The 21,759-nt window shown below is 36.5% G+C and overlaps 1 protein-coding gene across 2 annotated transcripts in view; it reads right to left on the bottom strand.

Moving 5' to 3' along the window:
* Nucleotides 1–21,759, bottom strand: part of COPS4 (COP9 signalosome subunit 4) — a 37,073-nt gene that overhangs the window by 3,404 nt on the left and 11,910 nt on the right. The window contains exons 4-9 of one of the 2 annotated variants that reach the window (XM_060147911.1): nucleotides 21,003–21,106; nucleotides 16,228–16,381; nucleotides 15,917–16,067; nucleotides 9,037–9,207; nucleotides 4,193–4,308; nucleotides 1,920–2,004 (exon numbers count right to left, since the gene is read on the bottom strand). In XM_060147911.1, coding sequence (XP_060003894.1) covers nucleotides 1,920–2,004; nucleotides 4,193–4,308; nucleotides 9,037–9,207; nucleotides 15,917–16,067; nucleotides 16,228–16,381; nucleotides 21,003–21,106 — 781 coding nt within the window. The remainder of the gene's footprint in view (nucleotides 1–1,919; nucleotides 2,005–4,192; nucleotides 4,309–9,036; nucleotides 9,208–15,916; nucleotides 16,068–16,227; nucleotides 16,382–21,002; nucleotides 21,107–21,759) is intronic. The other variant, XM_060147912.1, reaches the window with a different exon arrangement.

The raw sequence follows: 21,759 nt of genomic DNA on the forward strand, positions 1-21,759 counted from the left end.
TAGATGTGAGAAAAAAAGCTAAAAGGCTATTTCTTAAGCCCAGAAGGGGTTTCAGGGGTTCAGAACAGGCTGGTGACAGTAAGAAATGAAGAAAAGTACATGGATTCCAGATACACTACAAGGTAAAATTCGAAGGATTCTGGGCAGTGAAGAAGAGAAGGGGTCAAGGATAAGGAATGCTGGAGAAAGCGAACAGTGTAGTTTCTGGCTGGCTGGCTGTTTTGGGAGGCAGGCAGTGGAGGAGATAGTGAATTCAGTTCTGGGTATATTCATTCTGAGAAGCCCACGAAGCAATCAGGTGGGAAACACCTATTAATCAATTAAGGCCGCTGAACCTGGGACTCAGAAGGGAGATTTACACTAGAAATCTAAGCGCTGTCTGCATAGTGATGGTAACTGAATCAATGGGAATAGGTGAGATTACCTAGGGTAACAGTAGAGGAGAAAAAGGCCGAGGAGTATGTCCCAAGCAACCCCAATATTTAAATTTAAAGCACTATAGAATCTACAAAGACAACTGGGAAGAATACCTGGAGAAATAGGAGGAAAAACAGGAGAACAGGGTGAAGGAGATGACAGAAGTCAAGAAGGGGCGGGGGCACTCAAAAAGGAGTGAGTGATCAACCCTATTCAATATGTGGAAAAGTCAGGATGAAGCCTGAAAGATAAAAGGATTTTTGTTAAAATGGAAGAGACCTGACCATGTTTAAATATTGATAAAAAGAAGCCAACAGAGAAGAAAAGGATGAAAATAGACAAAATAATTGCTAAGCTCAGGTTCCTAAAAAAGATTTCTTTTGGAGCAGGGAGTGGCAGAGTTCAGAGAAGGGATCCAAAGTACAAGAGGAAGAACTGGAGAGAGAGATAGAAACCATCTCCCATAAAACACGGAAGAGGAAAAAGACAGAATTAGATCTATATTGAACAGAGAGTGAAGGAGGAGAAAAGTCAGAGGTTTAGGAAAATGAAATTTGAAATAGTCATTGCAGAGTAGGGAAAAAGTGGACTAGAGAAAAGTATCAAGAATCCCAGGCAGCGTCGAGAATTCAGGACCTTGAATTTTGCAGTGGTATCAATCTGTCTGGTGCTCTGACTCTTCTCCAGCAACGTTAGTTAGTTACTTAAGTACAGGCATGGAAAAGATGGAGAATGGGTTCATTCAAGGTGAAGTTTTGCTGGACAGCAGGAACAAAAAGTTCGCAGGCAAGTGTTCTGGGGCATCTGTAAAAGAAGTAACTGAATCATGAAAATGATTGAAATCCTGATTTCATGATTCACGATGAATCATGAAATCTAAGCTGGATAGGAAGAACAGTAAAGGTTAAAAAAGGGCTGAGCTGACTGAAAGAAAGTGAAAGCAAATAGACCAGAGGCTCCAATGCAGTCAAGGAAGAGGTGAGGTAGAAGTACCTGAGAAAGACCACTAGAAAGGCTGGGAAAAGGTCATGGTCAGAGTGGGATACTTCAAATTAAAACTGTACAAGTGGAATGGTTCTGGGTAAGGTCCAGGGCATAAATGAGGTGGGAAGAAGGGCTGAGGAGGTATTAGACAATGAGAAAGACAAGAGATCTACTTACCTGTCTGTCTTCATCAGTTTAGTGAGCTGCTGAACAGGAAATGCAACTGTCATTTCTACATGCCCAATACACGGTATGTGGTCAATAAATGTTTGGTGAGTAAATGAGTGAACTAACATAACAATTCCAATTTCAAATTTTTCCACGGCATAGAAAATGCTGCATTAATTAGATTCATGAATATAAGTTCATAAAAATTATTTTAAATTATTTCTTTGGGAAATAAGCTCATTCCAGTAGTAAGATTCTGGGTCAAAGGAAATTGCTCAACATGTTTTAATCACAAATATACAACACTTCACTGCCATTTCATTATGATATAAACAAGCAAAACTTCTTACTTTCAAAATGAACTATTCCATCAATCTGATCAATAAATCCATTCATACGTCCTTCTGTTATCATTTGCGATGCTATCTTTTCTGCCTGTTTAAAAAAAACAATAAATTCTTAGACACTTTAATTATCATTTCTAGTTATTCACATATTCTCACCAAGAGAACTGAAAGCTCTTGGTTTAGCTACCCGTCACTAAACTTTACGTATGTGTTCATCTGCCAATCATTACAAGAATAAATCCTGTAAATCTGCCTGTTATATCCCCCCAATTCTTTCTGGGTACAATCCATTATTTTAAGTTAATTGGGATCTGTTTTTCTTGTTGTAAGATTTTAAGCAAGAATCTAGCCTTCTAACCAACTTTTCTCTCTGCTCAAAATCAAACTAACAATTTTTCCTCTCACTGGGATCCACATCTCAAAAAAATCCCTAGCTTTTCTTATTTTATTTCATTTCAATTTTCACAGTATTTATCACCCCCAAAACTCTCTAAGACAGTAATATTTTTGAAGAAAATATTGAAAGGAGGAATAATGTTCAAATTTAAATGGGAAACGAAAGGATTTAAAAGACAATTAAAGGGGAGCAAAAGGTCCTCTACCTAATTCCTAAAGAAATACTTCATGTTTACTGTCTGTTTAGTAAACTGGGTTGTGACAGTCATTTTAGTAACTCTGACCATCTTCACAATCAACCCTAAATCACTCTTGAACAGACTGTGACTAGCATTTATTGTTAAAAATATATTCACTTCCCTTAGTCTCAGCAAGGGATCAATACGTCAAAGCCTAAGAAGAAAGCACCTTTTAATGGTAACTGAAGCCTTGGTTCCGAAATTGTTCCACGTCCTTTACTGTGTGTTGAATGTGTACACGTAAAGGAATTGTATTAGAAAATACTAAATTTAAATTTCAGTAACAGATAAAAGGGGATGTGACCATAACTACATGACTCTAAGCTCTACAAGTTTTGTAGTGAGGTGGATGGACTTGGAGTCTGTCATACAGAGTGAAGTAAGTCAGAAAGAGAAAAACAAATACCGTATGCTAACACATATATATGGAATCTAAAAAAAAATTGTTCTGAAGAACCTAGGGGCAGGACAGGAATAATGACGCAGACGTAGAGAATGGACTTGAGGACACAGGGAGGGGGAAGGGTAAGCTGGGACAAAGTGAAAGAGTGGCATGTACATATATACACTACCAAATGTAAAATAGATAGCTAGCGGGAAGCAGCCGCATAGCACAGGGAGTTCAGCTCGGTGCTTTGTGACCACCTAGAGGGGTGGGATAGGGAGGGTGGGAGGGAGACGCAAGAGGGAGGAGATATGGGGATATATGTATACATATAGCTGATTCACTTTGTTATACAGCAGAATCTAACACAACAATATAAAGCAATTATACTCCAATAAAGATGTTAAAAAAAAAAAGTTGTACAAGTTAGGTAAAAGTAAGGTTGATTGCTTGCTTTTACTGTTACTTAAAATTAAGAGAATGTTTTATAGATGTTACGTGAAATACCCTCTACATACGACCGGTACTTTTTGGGAATTTATACATAGCCAACCAAACGTTACCATGACTAAGAATAAAATTAACTCCCTAATAACTCAGTCAACTTCTTAAGTTAAATCAAGCACAGAAGTTACAATAGAATAGCCCAGAGTACTACCATAGTCATTCTCTCAAAGAGATGAACTTTTTAAACTTTGAGTCAATCTAGGGCAGAAAAAAGAATTAAGGCATAGATCAAATGTTAGTTAAAAATCAGAAACCACTATGAAGTGGATTTAAACAGATACTAAACAAAGATATTCTTATAAAATGGGTATCATAACCTGGAACCCCTTTAAGACTTCCATTCTAGGTCACTTTACCATAAAATACAACTTAAAAAAAAAACCAAATCAAAGACAATTCCATTACAGTACTATTTTGACATTCAAATAATTTATTTCCATTTACCTTAGGCTTTTAATGTATATTTTTGTTGCAACTGCCAATATTTATCAATTACAGTCGTCTCTTGGTATCCATGGGGGATTGGTTCCAGTAGCCCCCATGAATACCAAAATCCATGGATGCTCAAGACCCTTATATAAAATGTAGTAGTACAATGAATACAGTTGGCCCTCCAAAATATTCCTCCAAAATATCCACAAATTTTGTATCCGCAGATATGGAGGTCCAACTGTATATATTTTATTTTCTCTTTATGTCAATAATTTAGTCTCTTAACTTCCTTTTATGTATTGGAAATAAGAAAATACCTTAGCTGCAGGAATCTCTAAAAGGGCTCCAAGTTCCTCAAAGGTAATATTATTATATAATTTGCTTGCAGACAATAAATTGTGTTCAATAACAGCTCTGTCCAAGATGCTAGAACCTTAAATATAAATAAGAATGTTATAACTTTGAAACTAGTTTTACACTCTTAAAAGATGCATCTTGTTAAAAATTTTCTAGGCATGTCCTAACTCATAATCATTGCCTTTATTCTTATCAAAAATTTAAAAGTAACCAAAATCCCTTAATACATTTTGAATAACATGCAGTTAAATACAAATAACATTTAGAAAATGATTGGCAAGTATTTATTAACTAGCTGAACAGATTTAATCCTCTGGGTTTGGGGTTTTGCTTCCTCGGACTAGCTACCACCTTCACTAACTTTTCTTTTCTTGCTATAAGCACATACTTTTATTAGCAAGCAGCAGCAAAACAATCATGCAAACAATCATGCTGTTTGTAAGTCTGATAAGTCAAAAAATACTGCTCAGTGGAAATATCTCTATTCCCCTGGGCACTTCACAAGCACTTTACTCTGAGGCAAACGTGAGAAATGTTTGGAAGGCAGGATCCCTTCATGAGATATCAGGCATAGGATCCTCCCTTAAGTAAGATAATACAGGGCATGACAAAGTTATGGACCTCAGGCCCCATCCTGAAGGTGTGGCTCACCCACTTCTTTTTTTTTCCTTTCCAGTTTTATTGAAATATAATTGACATATAACATTGTATTTATTTAAGGTGTACAACATAGTGAGTTGATATATGTATATATTGTGAATTGATTACCACTATAAGTTTAGTTAATTAACATCATCACCTCACACAGTTACAATTTTTTTTCTTGTGACAACTTTTAAGATCTACTTTTTTAGCAACTTTCCAATATAAAGACCTAAATAAACAAGAAAATATGGAAGACTTAATATTGCTAAGATGGCAGTACTCTCCAAATTGATCTACAAATTCAGTGCAATCCCAACTGGCTTCTTTGCAGAAACTGACAAGCTGATCTTAAAATCTATATGGAAATTCAAAGGACCCACAGAAGCCAAAACAATTTTGAAAAAGAACAAAGTGGGAAGACTCAAATTTTCTGATTTCAAAACTTACTACAAGGGACTTCTCTGGTGGCACAGTGGTTAAGAATCTGCCTGCCAAAGCAGAGGACGTGGGTTCGATCCCTGGGCCAGGAAGATCCCACCTGCCGCAGAGCAACTAAGCCCGTGTGCCACAACTACTAAGCCTGCGCTCTAGAGCCTGCAAGCCACAACTACTGAGCCCACATGCCACAATTACTGAAGCCCGCGTGCTGCAACTACTGAAGCCTGTGCACCTAGAGCCCATGCTCTGCAACAAGAGAAGCCACCGCAATGAGAAGCCTGCGCGCCACAATGAAGAGTAGCCCCTGCTCGCTGCAACAAGAGAAAGCCCGCGCGCAGCAACGGAGACCCAACGCAGCCAAAACTTAAAAATTAAAAAAAAAAAAACTTACTACAAAGATACAGCAACCAAGACAGTGTGGTACTGGCATGAGGACAGGCATACAGAATAATGGAACAGAATTTAGAGTCCAGAAATAAACTCACATTTACAGTCAACTGATTGTCAACAAAGATGCCAAGGCAATTCAGTGGGGAAATAAGAGTCTTTCCAACAAATGGTGCTGGGACAACTGAATATTCACATGCAAAATAATAAAGTTGGACCCCTACTTTACACCATATACAAAAATTAACTCAAAATGAATCAAAGACCTAAATGTAAGAGCTACAATTATAAAATTTACAGAAGAGGGGCTTCCCTGGTGGCGCAGTGGTTAAGAGTCCGCCTGCTGATGCAGGGGACGCGGGTTTGTGCCCCGGTCCGGGAAGATCCCACATGCCGCGGAGCGGCTGGGCCCGTGAGTCATGGCCGCTGAGCCTGCGCGTCCGGAGCCTGTGCTCCGCAACGGAAGAGGCCACAACAGTGAGAGTCCCGCATACCAAAAAAAAAAAAAAAAAAAAAAAAATTTACAGAAGAAAATAGAACAACTTTTCATAACCTTGGATTAGGCAATGGTTTCTTAGATACAACACTGTAAGCACAAGCCACAAAAGAAAAAACATAAATTGGACTTCATCAAAATTAATAACTTTTGTGTTTCAAAAGATACCATCAACAAAGTGAAGAAACAACACACAGAATGGGAGAAAATATTTGCCAATCATTTATCTGATAATAAGATCTAGAATGTATAAAGAATTCTTACAATTCAATAATAAAAGCATAAATAACCCAATTTAAAAGTGGTCAATAAGCATATGAAAAGGTGCTTAACACCATTAGCCCCCAGGGAAATACAAATCAAAACCACAATAAGATACCACATTTCATACCCACTAGGATGACTAAATCAAAAAGACAGATAATATAACAAGTGTGGGAGAAAATATGGAGAAAACGGAACCCTCACACACAGCTGGCAGGAATGTAAAATGGTGCAGCCACTCTGGAAAACAGTCTGGCAGCTCCTCGAAAGACTAAATATAGAGTTACCATATGACCCAGTACTTCCACTCCTAGATATACATCCAAGAGAATTAAAAGCTTATGTCCACGCAAAAACTTTTACATAAATGTTCACAGCGGTATTATTAATAGCCAAATAGTGAAAATAACCTAAATGTCCACTAACTGATGAAGAAATAAAATGTGGTTAACAGAATGTTATTTGGCAATAAAAGTGAATGAAGTACTGATGCACACTACAACATGGATGAACCTTGAAAACATCACGTTAAGTGAAAGAAGCCAGTCACAAAAGATCATATATTGTATGATTCCATTTATATGAAATGTCCAGAACAGGCAAATCTCTAGAGCAGAAAGTAGACTAGTAGTTACATTGTAAAACTCTGAGAATATACTGAAACCACTGAATTGTAATAACAACAACAAAAGTATGTCTCAAGGTTGCTAGCCTTAGGGTTGTAATGACAATAAACAAAGATGTCCAAGAAAGATAAATAAGGAAGGCAATAAAGTCTAAAATGGAAGAGGAAGAAGACAAAATGCCTGTCCTATATATTGATACATAGTCTCCTATGAGAAATTTGAAAATCATTTGCATTCTCTGAGATCCTAGTGAATAGCCCTCATTTGAGAAAAGAATTATCTGATGTTATCTTTTTTTTTTCATGGCCAGAATGCTCAAAGTCAAATGTGAAGCTCAACTACATCAATTCTAGAAACTCTTTCTTATTTATCTAGCTTTTGTTTGTCAGATATCTTCTTGCAAAAGAATTTATTTAAAGCTGCTCAGAAAACACAGAAGACAAGAAAATTTTAAAGTTAAAAAGAAAAAGAATAACAACAATCAAAACACACACATTACAGGTGGGCTACAAGTTTAATTTTTTAAACTTTCTAGCAGCCCATCAAATTAAGAAAGCTGGGACTTCCCTGGCGGCACAGTGGTTAAGAATCCGCCTGCCAATGCAGGGGACACAGTTGGAGCCCTGGTCCGGGAAGATCCCACATGCCATGGAGCAACTAAGCCCGTGCGCCACAACTACTGAGCCTGTGCTCTAGAGCCTGTGAGCCACAACTACTGAGCCTGCACTCTAGAGCCCACAGGCCACAACTACTGAGCCCACATGCCACAACTACTGAAGCCCGTGTGCCTAGAGCCCATGCTCCGCAACAAGAGAAGCCACCGCAATGAGAAGCTCACAAACCGCAACAAAGAGTAGGCCCCGCTCACTGCAACTAGAGAAAGCCCAAGCGCAGCAACGAAGACACAATGCAGCAGAAAATAAAAATAAATAAATACATTTTTTTAAAAAAATTAAGAAAACCAACCAGTTTATCAACTCACAGTGTTTAAATAAGATAAAAATCAATTGCTCCGGAGAATCACAACTAATCCTAAGACTGAAAAGGAATTTTTCTGAGGATCTGCATAAAGAATATCCTATAGAATAAATATCTCCTTTAGACAGAAAGATAATAATCAATTGATTTGTTTCTTAAAGTACAATTAAATAAAAGAAGTTCTATAGGTCAATATAATTGCTTCAATAATCTGTAACTCAGGGCAGTAAGACTGGTGAGGTATATACCTTTCAGCCAAATCTTACATAAATAATTCTTTACAGCTAGATTCTCTTCAATATGGGATGACAGTGAATCCAAGGCAATGAGTCTGACAGCTCTGCACGTTTGTCTTGACCTTTTCCATGTTTCTGGTGGCCTACATCTGTATTTTTATTATCATGTGTGTTACTGTTATAAGCTACTTTAAAACCTCTGTAGATAAACATACATAAAATAATTGATGTTATGAACAAGCATCTATTACAAAATTCTTTCCCAGCAAAGGCAGTCTGACTTAAGCAAATACCTAGGAAACATGACACCAAGTTCTATTCTTATTGGAAACACTTTCCCCTCAGTAACCTTGGGCAAGCTATTGTGCCAAATTTTGCTCTAAAATAGGACTGGATAATTATGCTCTGTTACAAATTGATGTTTAAGATTAATTAAGGTACTTATCAAATGGTTTGAGTCTTTAAAAAACCAGGCGCTATAAGCCTAGCCTATAATTCTTCTGCTCTTAGAGTTTCCAAAAAATGCTTTATTCCATGAAATGCTTTCCAATAGAGCTACTCTTATACTTCAAACTCATATCTGTGTATAATATTCATCTTCAGTCAATACTTCTTTTATCAAGTGTTACATAAAAATATTACAGAAAGATATCAAGATGCTTCAAATTTAACATATGTTCTACTAGTGTGACCTCAATATTTACTACCACATACTTATAAGAAGTAATCATTACCATCAGCTGTAGTTGCTTTCTGGTGAGGCATCAGCATGGCAGCAAATTCTTGAAGTTGATTTCCTCTGATGATCCTATCTAGGTACATTTTCTCGAGGATTCCATAAGCAGCAAGTTGCTGGCACCTTTCATCCTTAAAAAGAGTAGCAAGCATCCGAGAACGCTGCTGTCCTAAGGGGAACAAATGAGCATCACATATTCTCACAATCTGTTTTTTCAATGAAAAGCAATCTTTTTTATGACCCCATTTTTGCCTACTAAAATATGCAGGCTGATTCTCGTTATTTCTGGTAGTTATGTTCTATAAATTTGCTGCCAACACTGTATTAGTGAATACTCAACTCCTGCTCCTAGGGGATATATGGGGTTAGGTTCCATGAGCCTCTGGTCACAAAATTTTTTTCAGCTGGTCAATATGTAACCTTGTTTTGTGTATTTCTGTTTAAAGGCACCACATTCAATACGTATTGTTGATTCAGTAACATTGAATTCATGGCTTACACTATAACTCATGCCTGAATTAAGCTTACCTAACTTAACACACATCGTTTCTCCAAAAGGCACATCACAGACTTCCCACACATAAGTACACAAGATAGTACTTCAGCACTATGCTAGGGGCCATTTTAGACAGCAAAACCACCAACAAAATGCATGAAAATGTGGAGAATGTGGTATTAAATAGACCACAAAAAGGACACTTGTTTATAGTATGAGAGCTGAAACAAGGTAGAGCATTGCCTTGTTCGATCCCGGCTAGAAACATAAACAGGGAGACTCAAATTTTTTGCTGCTCTGCACATGTCTGCAAATGACTGTGAAAGCATCATATTTTGAGTACTGATTTGGGGGTGATAAATTTTAGGAAGCAGGCAAAGTCACAAATGTGGAATCTGTGAATAATGAGGATTAACTGTATATTCATTTGTGAAGACTATGATATACAATCATTCCCTCAGTATCCAATGGGGATTGGTTCCAAGACCACCCCCCCAACAAATACCAAAATCTGCAGGTGCAAAAGTCACTTATGTAAAGTGATATTGTTTTTGCATTACCTTCATACATCCTCCCCTATACTTTAGATCATCTCTAGATTATGTATAATACCTAGAGATTATCTATCTATGTAAATGCTATGTAACTCGTTGCTGGCACATGGCAAATTCAAGTTTTCCTTTTGGAACTTCCTAAAATTTTTTTTCCCAAAATATTTTCAATCCACAGTTGGTTGAATCTGCGGATGAGGAACCCCTGGATATGGAGAGCCACTATATGCCAAAATGTTACATGTGGTTCCAGTTATAGTTGTTATTTTCTTCTTCTTGCTTATCTGTACTTCTACAATGAACATGCATTCTTCCCCTAATAATAAAAAATTTATAAAAGATGAACAAACATTTCTCAGATGGGAAACTTGATTTTCATAGTTTCAATTTATACCTTCAAGGACCTTTAAATGGTGAAAAAATACATGACAACTGATGACATTAAAAACTGAACTAATGGAAATAATATGAACAAACTTTTTCTTTTTAAATTTATTTTTAGCTCTATATACTGAAAGAGCCTAATGACAACGATACCCAGCATCAATGAGCATATCTAGTAACCTGATCTCACTATCCTCATTAAAAGGAACTAGAGATCCTCAAAAAATAGCTGATTTCATGTCTGAAACAGGGAAAATACAAAAGGAGCCTGAAGCATCTTTTTATGCTATTGATACATTTCAGGCAAGTACTCAAAGACTAATGGGGCTGTGTCAAAAAGACATAATTTGGTCATATTTGGGACAAGTTGAGCATCAAAAAGAATAACAACTATAATTTATTGTGACACACTGAATAAATAAAAAACAGAGTCAAATATACAAGAATGTTCACAGCAGTACTACTACTAATAGCTAATAAGAAGGCAATAGGATAAACAAATTGTGGTATATTCACATAATGGGATACCACATAACAATGAAAATGAAGAAACTGAATGTAACAATGTGGATAAATTTCATAAAGCTGAGCAAAAGAGGCAAGACAAGAGTATATATACTATATGATTTCATTTATATAAATACAAGAAGCGGGCAAAATAACAATTGCTCTTGGGGGATAGGGGTTGGGGCCAGTGGTTAGGAGAAAGCAGGACAGAATATTTCAGGGTGCTGGTAATATTTTGTTTCTTGTTCTGGATGTTGATTACGTGATGGTATTCATTTGTGACAATTCATCAAATTGTACACTTCTGATATGTACAGTTTTCTGTGTGTATATTATACATGCAGAAAAATAAGCTAAGAAAAAATCCACAGTGATATTTGGGAAAAAAAAAAAAGGAGAAAAAAGGAAAGCTCCTGAAGAATACTATCTAATAAATACAGAAGAAAAGAATTAGTAAATCAACATTTTTCATTTTTATTTTATATTACACATATAATGAGTGATCCAGGCAAAGATTATTAATAGATATTAAATTATGGAAAGGAATATGTGAAAGGAATTTGGGGAACAGGATTTTTGTAGTGTCAAAGCAGCACCCCATGAATTATTTACAAAATACACAGAGGACAATGTACCTTTACAATGGAATTTCTACCTTAATCAAATGAACAAACTCAGCATCACTAACAGTGGGACCAACCTGACAGTGTGTGCTCTCTGACGTGATTCAACAGCAAGTACACAGCATCATTATAAGGTATTCTTGCTAGAAAAAAAATAACCTGAATCTAATCTCACCTCTGGCTAACTTCCATTTTACAGGAAATATAGGGGATTAAGGAATAAAAAAACAATATATATGTATCAAAAAATCTAGGATGAAGGACATTTTACCTAACAACTTCAAAGTCAGTATTTTTTCTTTTTTTAAGTGAGGCAACTATACAGTGTTGTATGTCAACTATATCACAATAAAGTTGGCAGGAAAAATAAGGAAACTACTCTAGACTAAAAGAGTCTAAAGACTAAAGAGCCATAATCACCAAATGCCACACATGAAGTTGCTCCTTGTTCAAGGGGAAAAAGGCAGGTATAAAAGATATTCTTGAGCTAACTGGAGCAGTGATAACATGGACCAGCTGCTAAATTCTACAGTGGAATCACTGTTAATTTTTTTAGGGATGATGATGGTATTGCAGTTATGTAGAAAAATGTTCCTGTTCTACAGAGATACATAATGTATAAAGAGGCAGTGTCATGATGGCCTACAACTTACTTTAAAATGATACATCAAAAAATATGTGTGTGTGCGCATGAGAGTGAGAGAGAAAGCAAATATGACAAAAAGCCAGGAAAGTTTAGAAAAAGAGTAATGAAGGGGAAGTAGATCTGCAAGATAATAAAACACTATAAAGCTATAATAATTTGAAGAGCATACCACAAGTATATTCATAAATAGACAGGCTAATTAACGGAACAGAATATTATGTCCAGAAATCTACTACAGTGTGCTTCAAATCAACAGGGAAAAAAAAGACGGATTATTCAATAAAGAATGCCAGGTCAAATAACTAGCCATTTAGAAAAACAAACAAACAAACGTTAATTTCCTATCTCATTTCTTACACTAAAATAATTCCAACTGGATTAGGATTTATAGGTAAATTTAAGTAGGTGAAACTAATCTATACTAGTGATTACTCTTGGGGGGCAAGGGTTAGAGATCATGACTAGGAGGAAGCATGAAGGTAAAAAATGAAACCCTGAAGCAGCGATTCTCAAAGGCGGTCCCCATGACCTTTTCAAGGGATCAGTGGTTGACACTAAATTTAGAATAACAAAGACATCCTGTGCCTTCTTCATTGAGTTGACATTTGCACTGCTGGTGCAAAAGCAATGGTGGCAAAGACTACTGGCACCATAGCACAAATCAAGGCAGTGGCACTGGCAACAAACTATATTATGCCACACACTCAACAGTCAAAAGAGATAGTTTCACTTAAGAATGTCCTAGCAGCAGTAAAAAATTATTTTCATTAAATCTTGACACTTGAGAACATACCTTTTTAATATTTTGTGTGACGAAATGCGAAATGTACTTACAGAACTTTTGCTATAAACCAAAGTATAATGGTTGTCCCAAGGAAACAGTGCAAGCTGAACTAGTCTCTCTTTCATGAAACACATTCACTTAAAATAACAACTGACAAATTATGGTTTCCAGACTTAGGTACTTGGCAGACATTTTCTTAAAAATGAACAAAGTGAGCCTGTTACCACCAATCAACAGCATTTGCTGCCCTTCATAAAATTTGAGTTTTAAAGAAAAAAATTAAAATTTCTGAAAATTTCTATCTGCCACTATGGAGCTGACAACCTTCCAATACTTAAAGGTTTTTCTGATGAGATCAGTGGTAATACATTGGATATTGGATAATAAAGTACATCAATATTTGGAAGCTCTGCATAAATCAGCAAACCAACATTTTCCAAACAACAAATACATGATGGTACAAAATCTTACATGGGTAAAAGATCCATCAATGTTGAAGACAGACCAAGATTTTGACATTATAGAGTGCAAAATGTTCACTGATATGGTTTCAGATGCCACATTCCAATTAACCCATAAGAACTACACTACTTGTCAAGTTATAGTATCAAAGATGAATACCCACGATTATCTGAAAAAATCACTAAACATGCCTCCTTTTTCCAACTACATATCTGTGTGAGGCTGGGTTTTCTTCATATACTCCCACCAAAACATCAAAACAGGCTAAGCACAGAAGTACATTTAAGAATTCAATTTCTGTCTATTAAGCTAGACAATGAAAAGACTTGTAGAGTCAAAAGTAAAACAATTCCAATTCTCTAACTTTTTTTGTTTTAGAAAAAACAGCTATTTTATAAAAATGTCGGGAATTCCCTGGCAGTCCAGTGGTTAGGGCTGTGTGCTCCCACTGCCCAGGGCCTGGGCTGGATCCCTGGTCGGACAACTAAGATCCTACAAGCCGTGTGGTGCAACCAAAAAACAAATAAAATTAATTAAAATGTCATTTACGTTTATACCTAAGAGATCTATTATTGTTACTTTTAAATGAATTAATAAATATTTTAAAATTTCTCACTTCAATTTCTAATTCAATAATCAACAGATATACCCTACATAAACAAAAGCTCTCTAGGGTTCTCAATTATTCAGAGTCTAAGGGGGTCCTGAGTCCAGAGGATGTGAAAACTTAAAGTACTGGAAGAAAACATGAAGGAATTTAAAATATGTAATTTCACAATAGAGAAGACCTTTCTAAGCAAGTCAACAAAACCCAGAAACCATAAAAGATTAAAAAATATTTAACTATACAAAAATTTAAAGTTTCTGCATGGCAAAAATTTCATAAACACAGCTAAAAAGGGGACAATAAATTGGGAGAAAAAAACTTAATTTCTTATATACATGAAGAGCTTTTATTAAAAAAAAGATAAAAACAAAAAAATGGCTAATGGACATAAACAGATAATTCACTCAAAAGATTGGGTTTTTCAACGACTTTTTTAAACACATGAAAAGATGTCCAAGAGTATTCATGATAAATGAAATGCAAATTAAAACTAGAATGAAATACTATTTTTCTTCTACCAGGTTAGCAAGGACAAAAAAATTTGGTAATGTGTGTGTGAGTAATCAGGTTCACAAAGATATTGTTGTTTAGAAGGTCTAACATTAAAGGGCAACTTATAATTTCTATCAAAATTTTAAATGTATGTACCCTTAGATTCAAGAATTTAACCTATACATATATTCACATATGTGTATAATCACTACAGCATTGTTTATAATTGACTAATTATGATACAGCCAAACAATAGAAAATCAAAAAGAATGAGCTTTATGTAATGACATATAAAGACCACTGTGATGAATATCCACATAAAAAAAGAAAGTTGTAAAAGTGTATTTATCATGCTATCATTTGTGTATAAAAAAGAGGATACACACTTTTATATTCAAGGAAATAAAAGAATCAGTAATAGTTCTTCAGAGTACAAGCAGTCCATTTTATGTACTGCCTTTTCAGTAACAAAAATAAAATAAATAAGATGACTGCTACAAAGAGAATGAAATGTGTAGTCTGAACATGTCATTAGGCTCTCAACTAAACACAGTTCAAAAATAGACATTCTGGGCTTCCCTGGTGGCGCAGTGGTTGAGAGTCCGCCTACTGATGCAGGGGACATGGGTTCGTGCCCCGGTCCGGGAAGATTCCACATGCCGCGAAGCGGCTGGGCCCGTAAGCCATGGCCGCTGAGCCTGCGCGTCCGGAGCCTGTGCTCCACAACGGGAGAGGCCACAACAGTGAGAGGTCCGAGTACCACAAAAAAAAAATAGACATTCTAAAATGATTTAGAAAAGCAAGCCATGGCTTAGAATTATCAGCATTTCCTCTCAATGCCCTTTCCTGCTTTATAAGTTGAATGATTTACATGTTACAGTTTAGTAAAAAAGAATACAGAATAGTTTATTATTTATATTTATGGAAGAAAAAGATAAGCACCAGGTCTAAAACTGAGGCTTGAATATAAAAAAAAAACAAACCCCAAAGCAGTACATTATCACAGCACTCATTTCTAGATTTTAATTTTCATTTCCCTTTGTCTAATTCTCAATTTAATATCCATTTTTTCAGTGATATTTTAGGAGAACTAAACTTCAGATTACCTCTTAACTACTCCTAATACCTGACAGGCTGATAAATGCATATTTTAAAATGTCTTAAGTTAGCAATGCGCTGTTTTTAACTGTTTAAATTTATCATAATTTTATTAACAAGACATCCTCTTAAAGAATAGCTCCTTGCTAAATCCTCAAATAGTAATGAACCTGAAATTATTAAGCAAAGATAACTTACTGTTCATTAAAGTGTAAATGACATATTTACCTGCTGATGCTAAGATGGTACAGTGCAGAGCATGTTTTAAGGCCTCTAGTCTTTCACTTTCGTGCACTATTGTCTTGTAAGAGAGCTCGTTGTACCTTTGTGCAGCTTCAATGAATTTTCTTCTATAATCAAGAACACGTGCATAGCAGACCTATACGAGGGAAAATGTTTCAATTAGGGAGAAAAATTAAAAATAAAAAGCAAAAGAAAATTTCTATTATATAACAGCATTTATCAGATATTCTGGAGCACCTTATTACTGAAGGATTCTCCAATACAAAATTAATTTTCCAAATTAGTTCATCTGTTACCTTATAATGTATCTGTAACTGTTCATTGGTTGATTCATTCTGAAGCAATGATGCCCGATTTATGTAAGCCTCTGCCTGGACTGGATCATCATCCTCCAGATATAGCCTAGCAATCTTCAGGTATGTCTCCAGTTTATAATCTACATTGTACTGTCTAGGGTATAACAGAAAGACACAGAATAACTAAATATTTCATCAAGAAAATTTTGGGAGTGGTAGGAAATACATTATTTTTTCCTTATATATATTCTGTTAATATAAGGGAATCATACTTTTATTGCAGTATATTACGTAGACAAGCTAAAACATATTTCCAGAATAAGATTTATTGAATTTTTATTATTTTTATCATTGTTCATGTTTTATTTTAGCTTCTTCTAATCCTCAGATAATCTCACAAATCAAAGATCTTAAAAAAAAAAAAAAAAAAAGCTCAGTTCAGGGACATATCATATACTACCAGGGAAACTATGAACATGTACAACCATCCTGGAAAACAATTTGGCAGTATGCTCTCCAAACATCCTTTGAATGCTTTAAAAATGCATATCCTCTTTACCTACTGTATTTTACCTCTAAAAAATAAATCCTTAAAAAAAAATCATGGTTGTACATACATATATATGTACAGAATATTCATTTGTAAAGTTATTCATAAATATCCGTAATAAAAAAAATGGAAATCACCCATAATCATATTTGTGGTAATCAATTAAGTTGTGGTACATAAAGATGGTAGATGCTATACAGTTATTATAATAATTACTTCTGATAATAGTCATAAGTTTTTGCTAAGTGAAAAAATTGGATAAAACAGTACATAAAACACCATCCAAATGTATTTCTATACATGCATATCAAGATAGTAATAGCAATTATCTCTGAGAATACAGGTGGTTTTCATTTTTCTTCTTTATCCCAATAGTCACATTTTATGCAAAAAATGTATAACTGAAGACCTAACATAATTCAAAACTCACATAATTCAAGATTAATCCTCACAGAAAAATTAATTCTATTTACCAGTAAAAGTGGAGCCACCATTTGGCAAGAACAGAGTTTACAACTGACTTGGCCCAGCTTTGAAATTAATTCTGCAAAAATTTTTATATCGAGCTTCCCTGGTGGCACAGTGGTTGAGAGTCCACCTGCCGATAAAGGGGACACGGGTTCATGCCCCGGTCCGGGAGGATCCTGCATGCCGCGGAGCGGCTGGGCTCATGGGCCATGGCTGCTGGGCCTGCACGTCCGGAGCTTGTGCTCCGCAGCAGGAGAGGCCACGGCAGTGAGAGGCCCACGTACAGAAAAAAAAAAAAAAAAAAAATTTTATATCAATTCAAAATTTTCCATAAGTCATATATTATTATTTTTTATTATATTATTTCCATTCACAACTCATATTTACATAAACTGCTATAAATAGCACCATATTTTTTGCATTTCCATATTTTATGCCAAGATATCTATTATGTCCATTATTTTCAGAATCAGAGTGAATCATTTTTTAAAGAAACAGGCTCTCAATAATTTACCCAAATCACTTTAACTTGTTTAGAAAAACCACTGAATTTTCAGTTCTTGGTATCCTCACAGATAATGTTATAGTACTCTCAAAATGATAATTACCACCACTGCAAAGAACAATATCTATTTTATATTTACATCAACTACCAATGAAAATAAATCATTTGCTCTGTGCTAGGGAGAAACTGTTCCAGACAGAATAAGACCAAAGCAATTAAGAAAGCCTCCAGCCTTTTCAAACTATCCAAGAAAAAACCCAAATTAACAAGAGGCCTTAGAAAACAAAATTCAACATCTGCGTATGAATGAAGGCTTTTTAATATACTGATTGCTTTTTCAACGGGCATCACTGTCTAACAATTTCATAAATGCACAAAAGGCAAGATGCCTGAAGTAGTGTTTGACTTATGATCACAAATATTAATGAAGACAAAAAAAGAATCCCTTATTCACCTGGTAAAAGAGTAGAGAAGTAACTGAAAATATTTTTTGTCATTCAGTTGGTATTTTTATACTTGCCAACTGAAAGAGGAAGTGTGTTTAATAATACAACCAAGAGTTTCACACCTTTCAACCTTCTATACAATATACTTTGGAGGAATGTTTCATAAAGAACTATAAATATTTTTTAAAATACATATCAAAGGTAAGACTGGCTGGATAACAGTCATCTTAATTTTTTCTAATTGTTTTTCCATCTCATTTTCTCTAGTATCTCAAACCTAACAATCCATTGAACCCATTGTGACTCCAAACCACTGATCCTACTACAGTTATTGTATTTTTCCCCTTAAAGGCCTCACTTCCTCCTTACCTGGCTTAATTCCTATGGTCAATCATTTCCATCACTGAATTGCACGTGCGCTCGTCTCCCTTGCCCCTCTCATGCTGTCATACTGGTTGGGCGAAATCATAATGCTGGTTAAACCTAATAGTTCATCTACTCCTTTCCTGCAACCATGTAGCCGAACTCTGATGAAGAAAAACACCCAACCAATCTGACTGATCCCATTTTAGTGACTACGACCTTTAAATGAGCCTTAATGCTGTACACCGTCTCACTCTCCCAGAGAATTTTTTTTGATATTCTTATATCTCCTCAACCTCACAACTCTCACCCCCATCCACACTTCAGCTGATGACTCTGATTCCAACTTCACTAAGAGTATTGAAACAATCAAAGAAAACAGTACTTGCACAAACTCCATCACCACATTACTAATATCTGCACCCATATACTCTGTGTTCCTGGCTGTTACCATAGATCACTGGGACTATTCTGCCCACCAGGGAACAATCTGCAATGTTTACAGACATTTTTTTCTTTTTTCGGTATGCGGGCCTCTCACTGTTGTGGCCTCTCCCATTGCGGAGCACAGGCTCCGGATGCACAGGTTCAGCGGCCATGGCTCACAGGCCCAGCCGCTCCACGGCATGTGGGATCTTCCCGGACCAGGGCACGAACCCGTGTCCCCTGCATCGGCAGGTGGACTCTCAATCACTGCGCCACCAGGGAAGCCCTACAGACATTTTTGATTGTCACAACTAGGCATAGTGGTGTCACTGGCATCTAGTGAGTAGAGGCCACTGATGCTGCTAAACATCTGCAATACACAGGACAGCCTCCAGGACAAAGAATTATCCGATCTAAAATGCCAAGAGTGCCCAGGCTGAGAAACTCTGCCACAAATGAACTGTCCATGCTCCTATCTGAAGCCTATCCCTCCACTGGATTCCTTCCCCTCTAGGCTACTCCTGCAAGAATCCTCTCCACTACTCCCCTATGTCAAATTTTTGCTTTCCACTGAATCATAAAAGAAAAAATAATCTCAGCCTAACCTCCGCTGTCATCTTCTACCCTACTTCTCTGCTCTGTTTTATGAAAACTTCCCCAAAGAGCTGCCCATGCCCACCATCTCCAATTCTTCTCTTCCCATTCTTTTTTAAACAGCTCCAATCAGGCTTTCACTCTCACCATTTCAGCAAAACAGCTTTTGCCAAGGTCACCAATGACCTCCACGTTACTATCTTTTACGGTTCACCTTCAACTCCTCATCTTACTTGGCCATCAACACCATGTTGATCCCTTGCTCCTTCTTGATACATTTTCCTCATTTGGCTTCTGAGATATCACACTCCACATTCTTCTGGTTTTCCTCTTACCTCAATGGACAATCCTCACTTGCTGTATCTTCCTCCTGCCCCTGACCTCTTAATGTCAGAGTGCTCAGTACTCAGTGCTCTTCTCTACCTATATGCCCTCCCTTGGAGATCTCGTCCAATCTAAAGGCTTTAAGTTCCATTTATATATCAATGACTCCCAAATGTACATCTCTAGTCCAGACCTCTCTCCTAAACTCCAGACTAATATATTCAACTCCCTACTAGATATTTCCACTTAGTTATCACATGTCCAAAACAGAACTCTTGATCTTCCCTCAAAATCTATTCTTTACCACTCAATAGATGGCAACTTTATTTTTCCAGTTATTCAGACCGAAACTCAGGACTTATCTTGGCTCTTTTTCTTGTACTCCATGTCCAAGTTGTCGAGAAACCCTTAGCTTTACCTTAAAAACACATCAAGGGTCCAACATTTCTCACAATCTCCATCTCACCTGCAGTAGCTCATAAGCCTCTTAACTAATGTCCCTACTTCTATCATCGCATGTCTACAGTTTACTCTCAACTCGGTAGTTAGAATGATCTAACATGATCAGATCATGTCAGTCCTCTGTACAAAATCCTCCAATGGCTCCCCACTGTTTTACTTAGAAAAAAAGCCAAAGGCCTTACAATGGCTTACAAGACCCCATGTAATCTGGTACCCAATACTCTCTGATCTCACCCTCTATCACACTCCCCTTTGCTCACTCCACCCACAGTGGTCTCCCTGCTCTTCTTAAAACACTCCAAGCATGTTCCAGTCTTAGGGCCTTTGCACTAGCCATCCTCTCTAAGAGGATCTACTGATAACTCTTCCCTCAGGCAGCTCATAGCTACTCTGTTACCTCCTTCAAGTGTTTGAAAAGGTGATATCAGGACTACCCTACCACTCTAATCGCCCTATTTAATAATACATCCTGTCCCCACTTTGCCCCTTTTCCCCTTAGCATTTATCACCTTCTAAAATAGTACAAATTTTACTTATTTATTTATTAAATTGTTCATTATCTGTTTCCTGTAACAGAATGTAAAAAAAAAAAGTAAGTGAACAATTATACATGTTTTATATCCACTATTTACTATACTTTTGTCCTGTTTCCAAAGGAATTCCCACCAACACTTGGGCTGCATTTCTCCAATCTTCTTCTTTTTCATATATGGATGCAAGATGCTGTCTTATGGAAGCAACCTGGAATAGGAGGTATACATGTTAAATTACTTCCGCTGATATTAGTAAACTAGTTAAAATAAATAGATGATAATCTATTGTGACAATGCTCTCATTCAACATATTATGCAGGCAAGTAAATAGTAAAAGTTTACCTAGACTACCCAAATTTTTAATGACTTTTGCATTTACAGAATATCAAGAGTGAACTAACACATTCTGCAATGTGGATTATGGCAATAATTTAGTTGAAATATTAAGTTTTGCTTTTGTGTCACTGCATATATAATGCTGGAGTTCTCCTATGTTCTTAGCCTAATCAACAATTTTACTGATTTTTAAAAATTATCTAGGGACTTCCCTGGTGGCACAGTGGTTAAGAATCCGCCTGCCAATGCAGAGGACATGGGTTTGAGCCCTGGTCCAGGAAGATCCCACATGCTGCGGAGCAACTAAGCCTGTGCGCCACAACTACTGAGCCTGCGCTCTAGAGCCCACACGCCACAACTACTGAAGCCCGTGCGCCTAGAGCCCGTGCTCCGCAACAAAAGAAGCCACCGCAATGAGAAGCCCGCGCATCGCAGTGAAGAGTAGGTCCCGCTTGCCGCAACTAGAGAAAGCCCGTGCGCAGCAACGAAGACCCAACGCAGCCAAAAATAAAATAAATAAATAAA

The sequence above is a fragment of the Lagenorhynchus albirostris genome, chromosome 4 (genome assembly GCF_949774975.1).
Source record: "Lagenorhynchus albirostris chromosome 4, mLagAlb1.1, whole genome shotgun sequence".
In the NCBI taxonomy this organism is placed as follows: Eukaryota; Metazoa; Chordata; class Mammalia; order Artiodactyla; family Delphinidae; genus Lagenorhynchus; species Lagenorhynchus albirostris.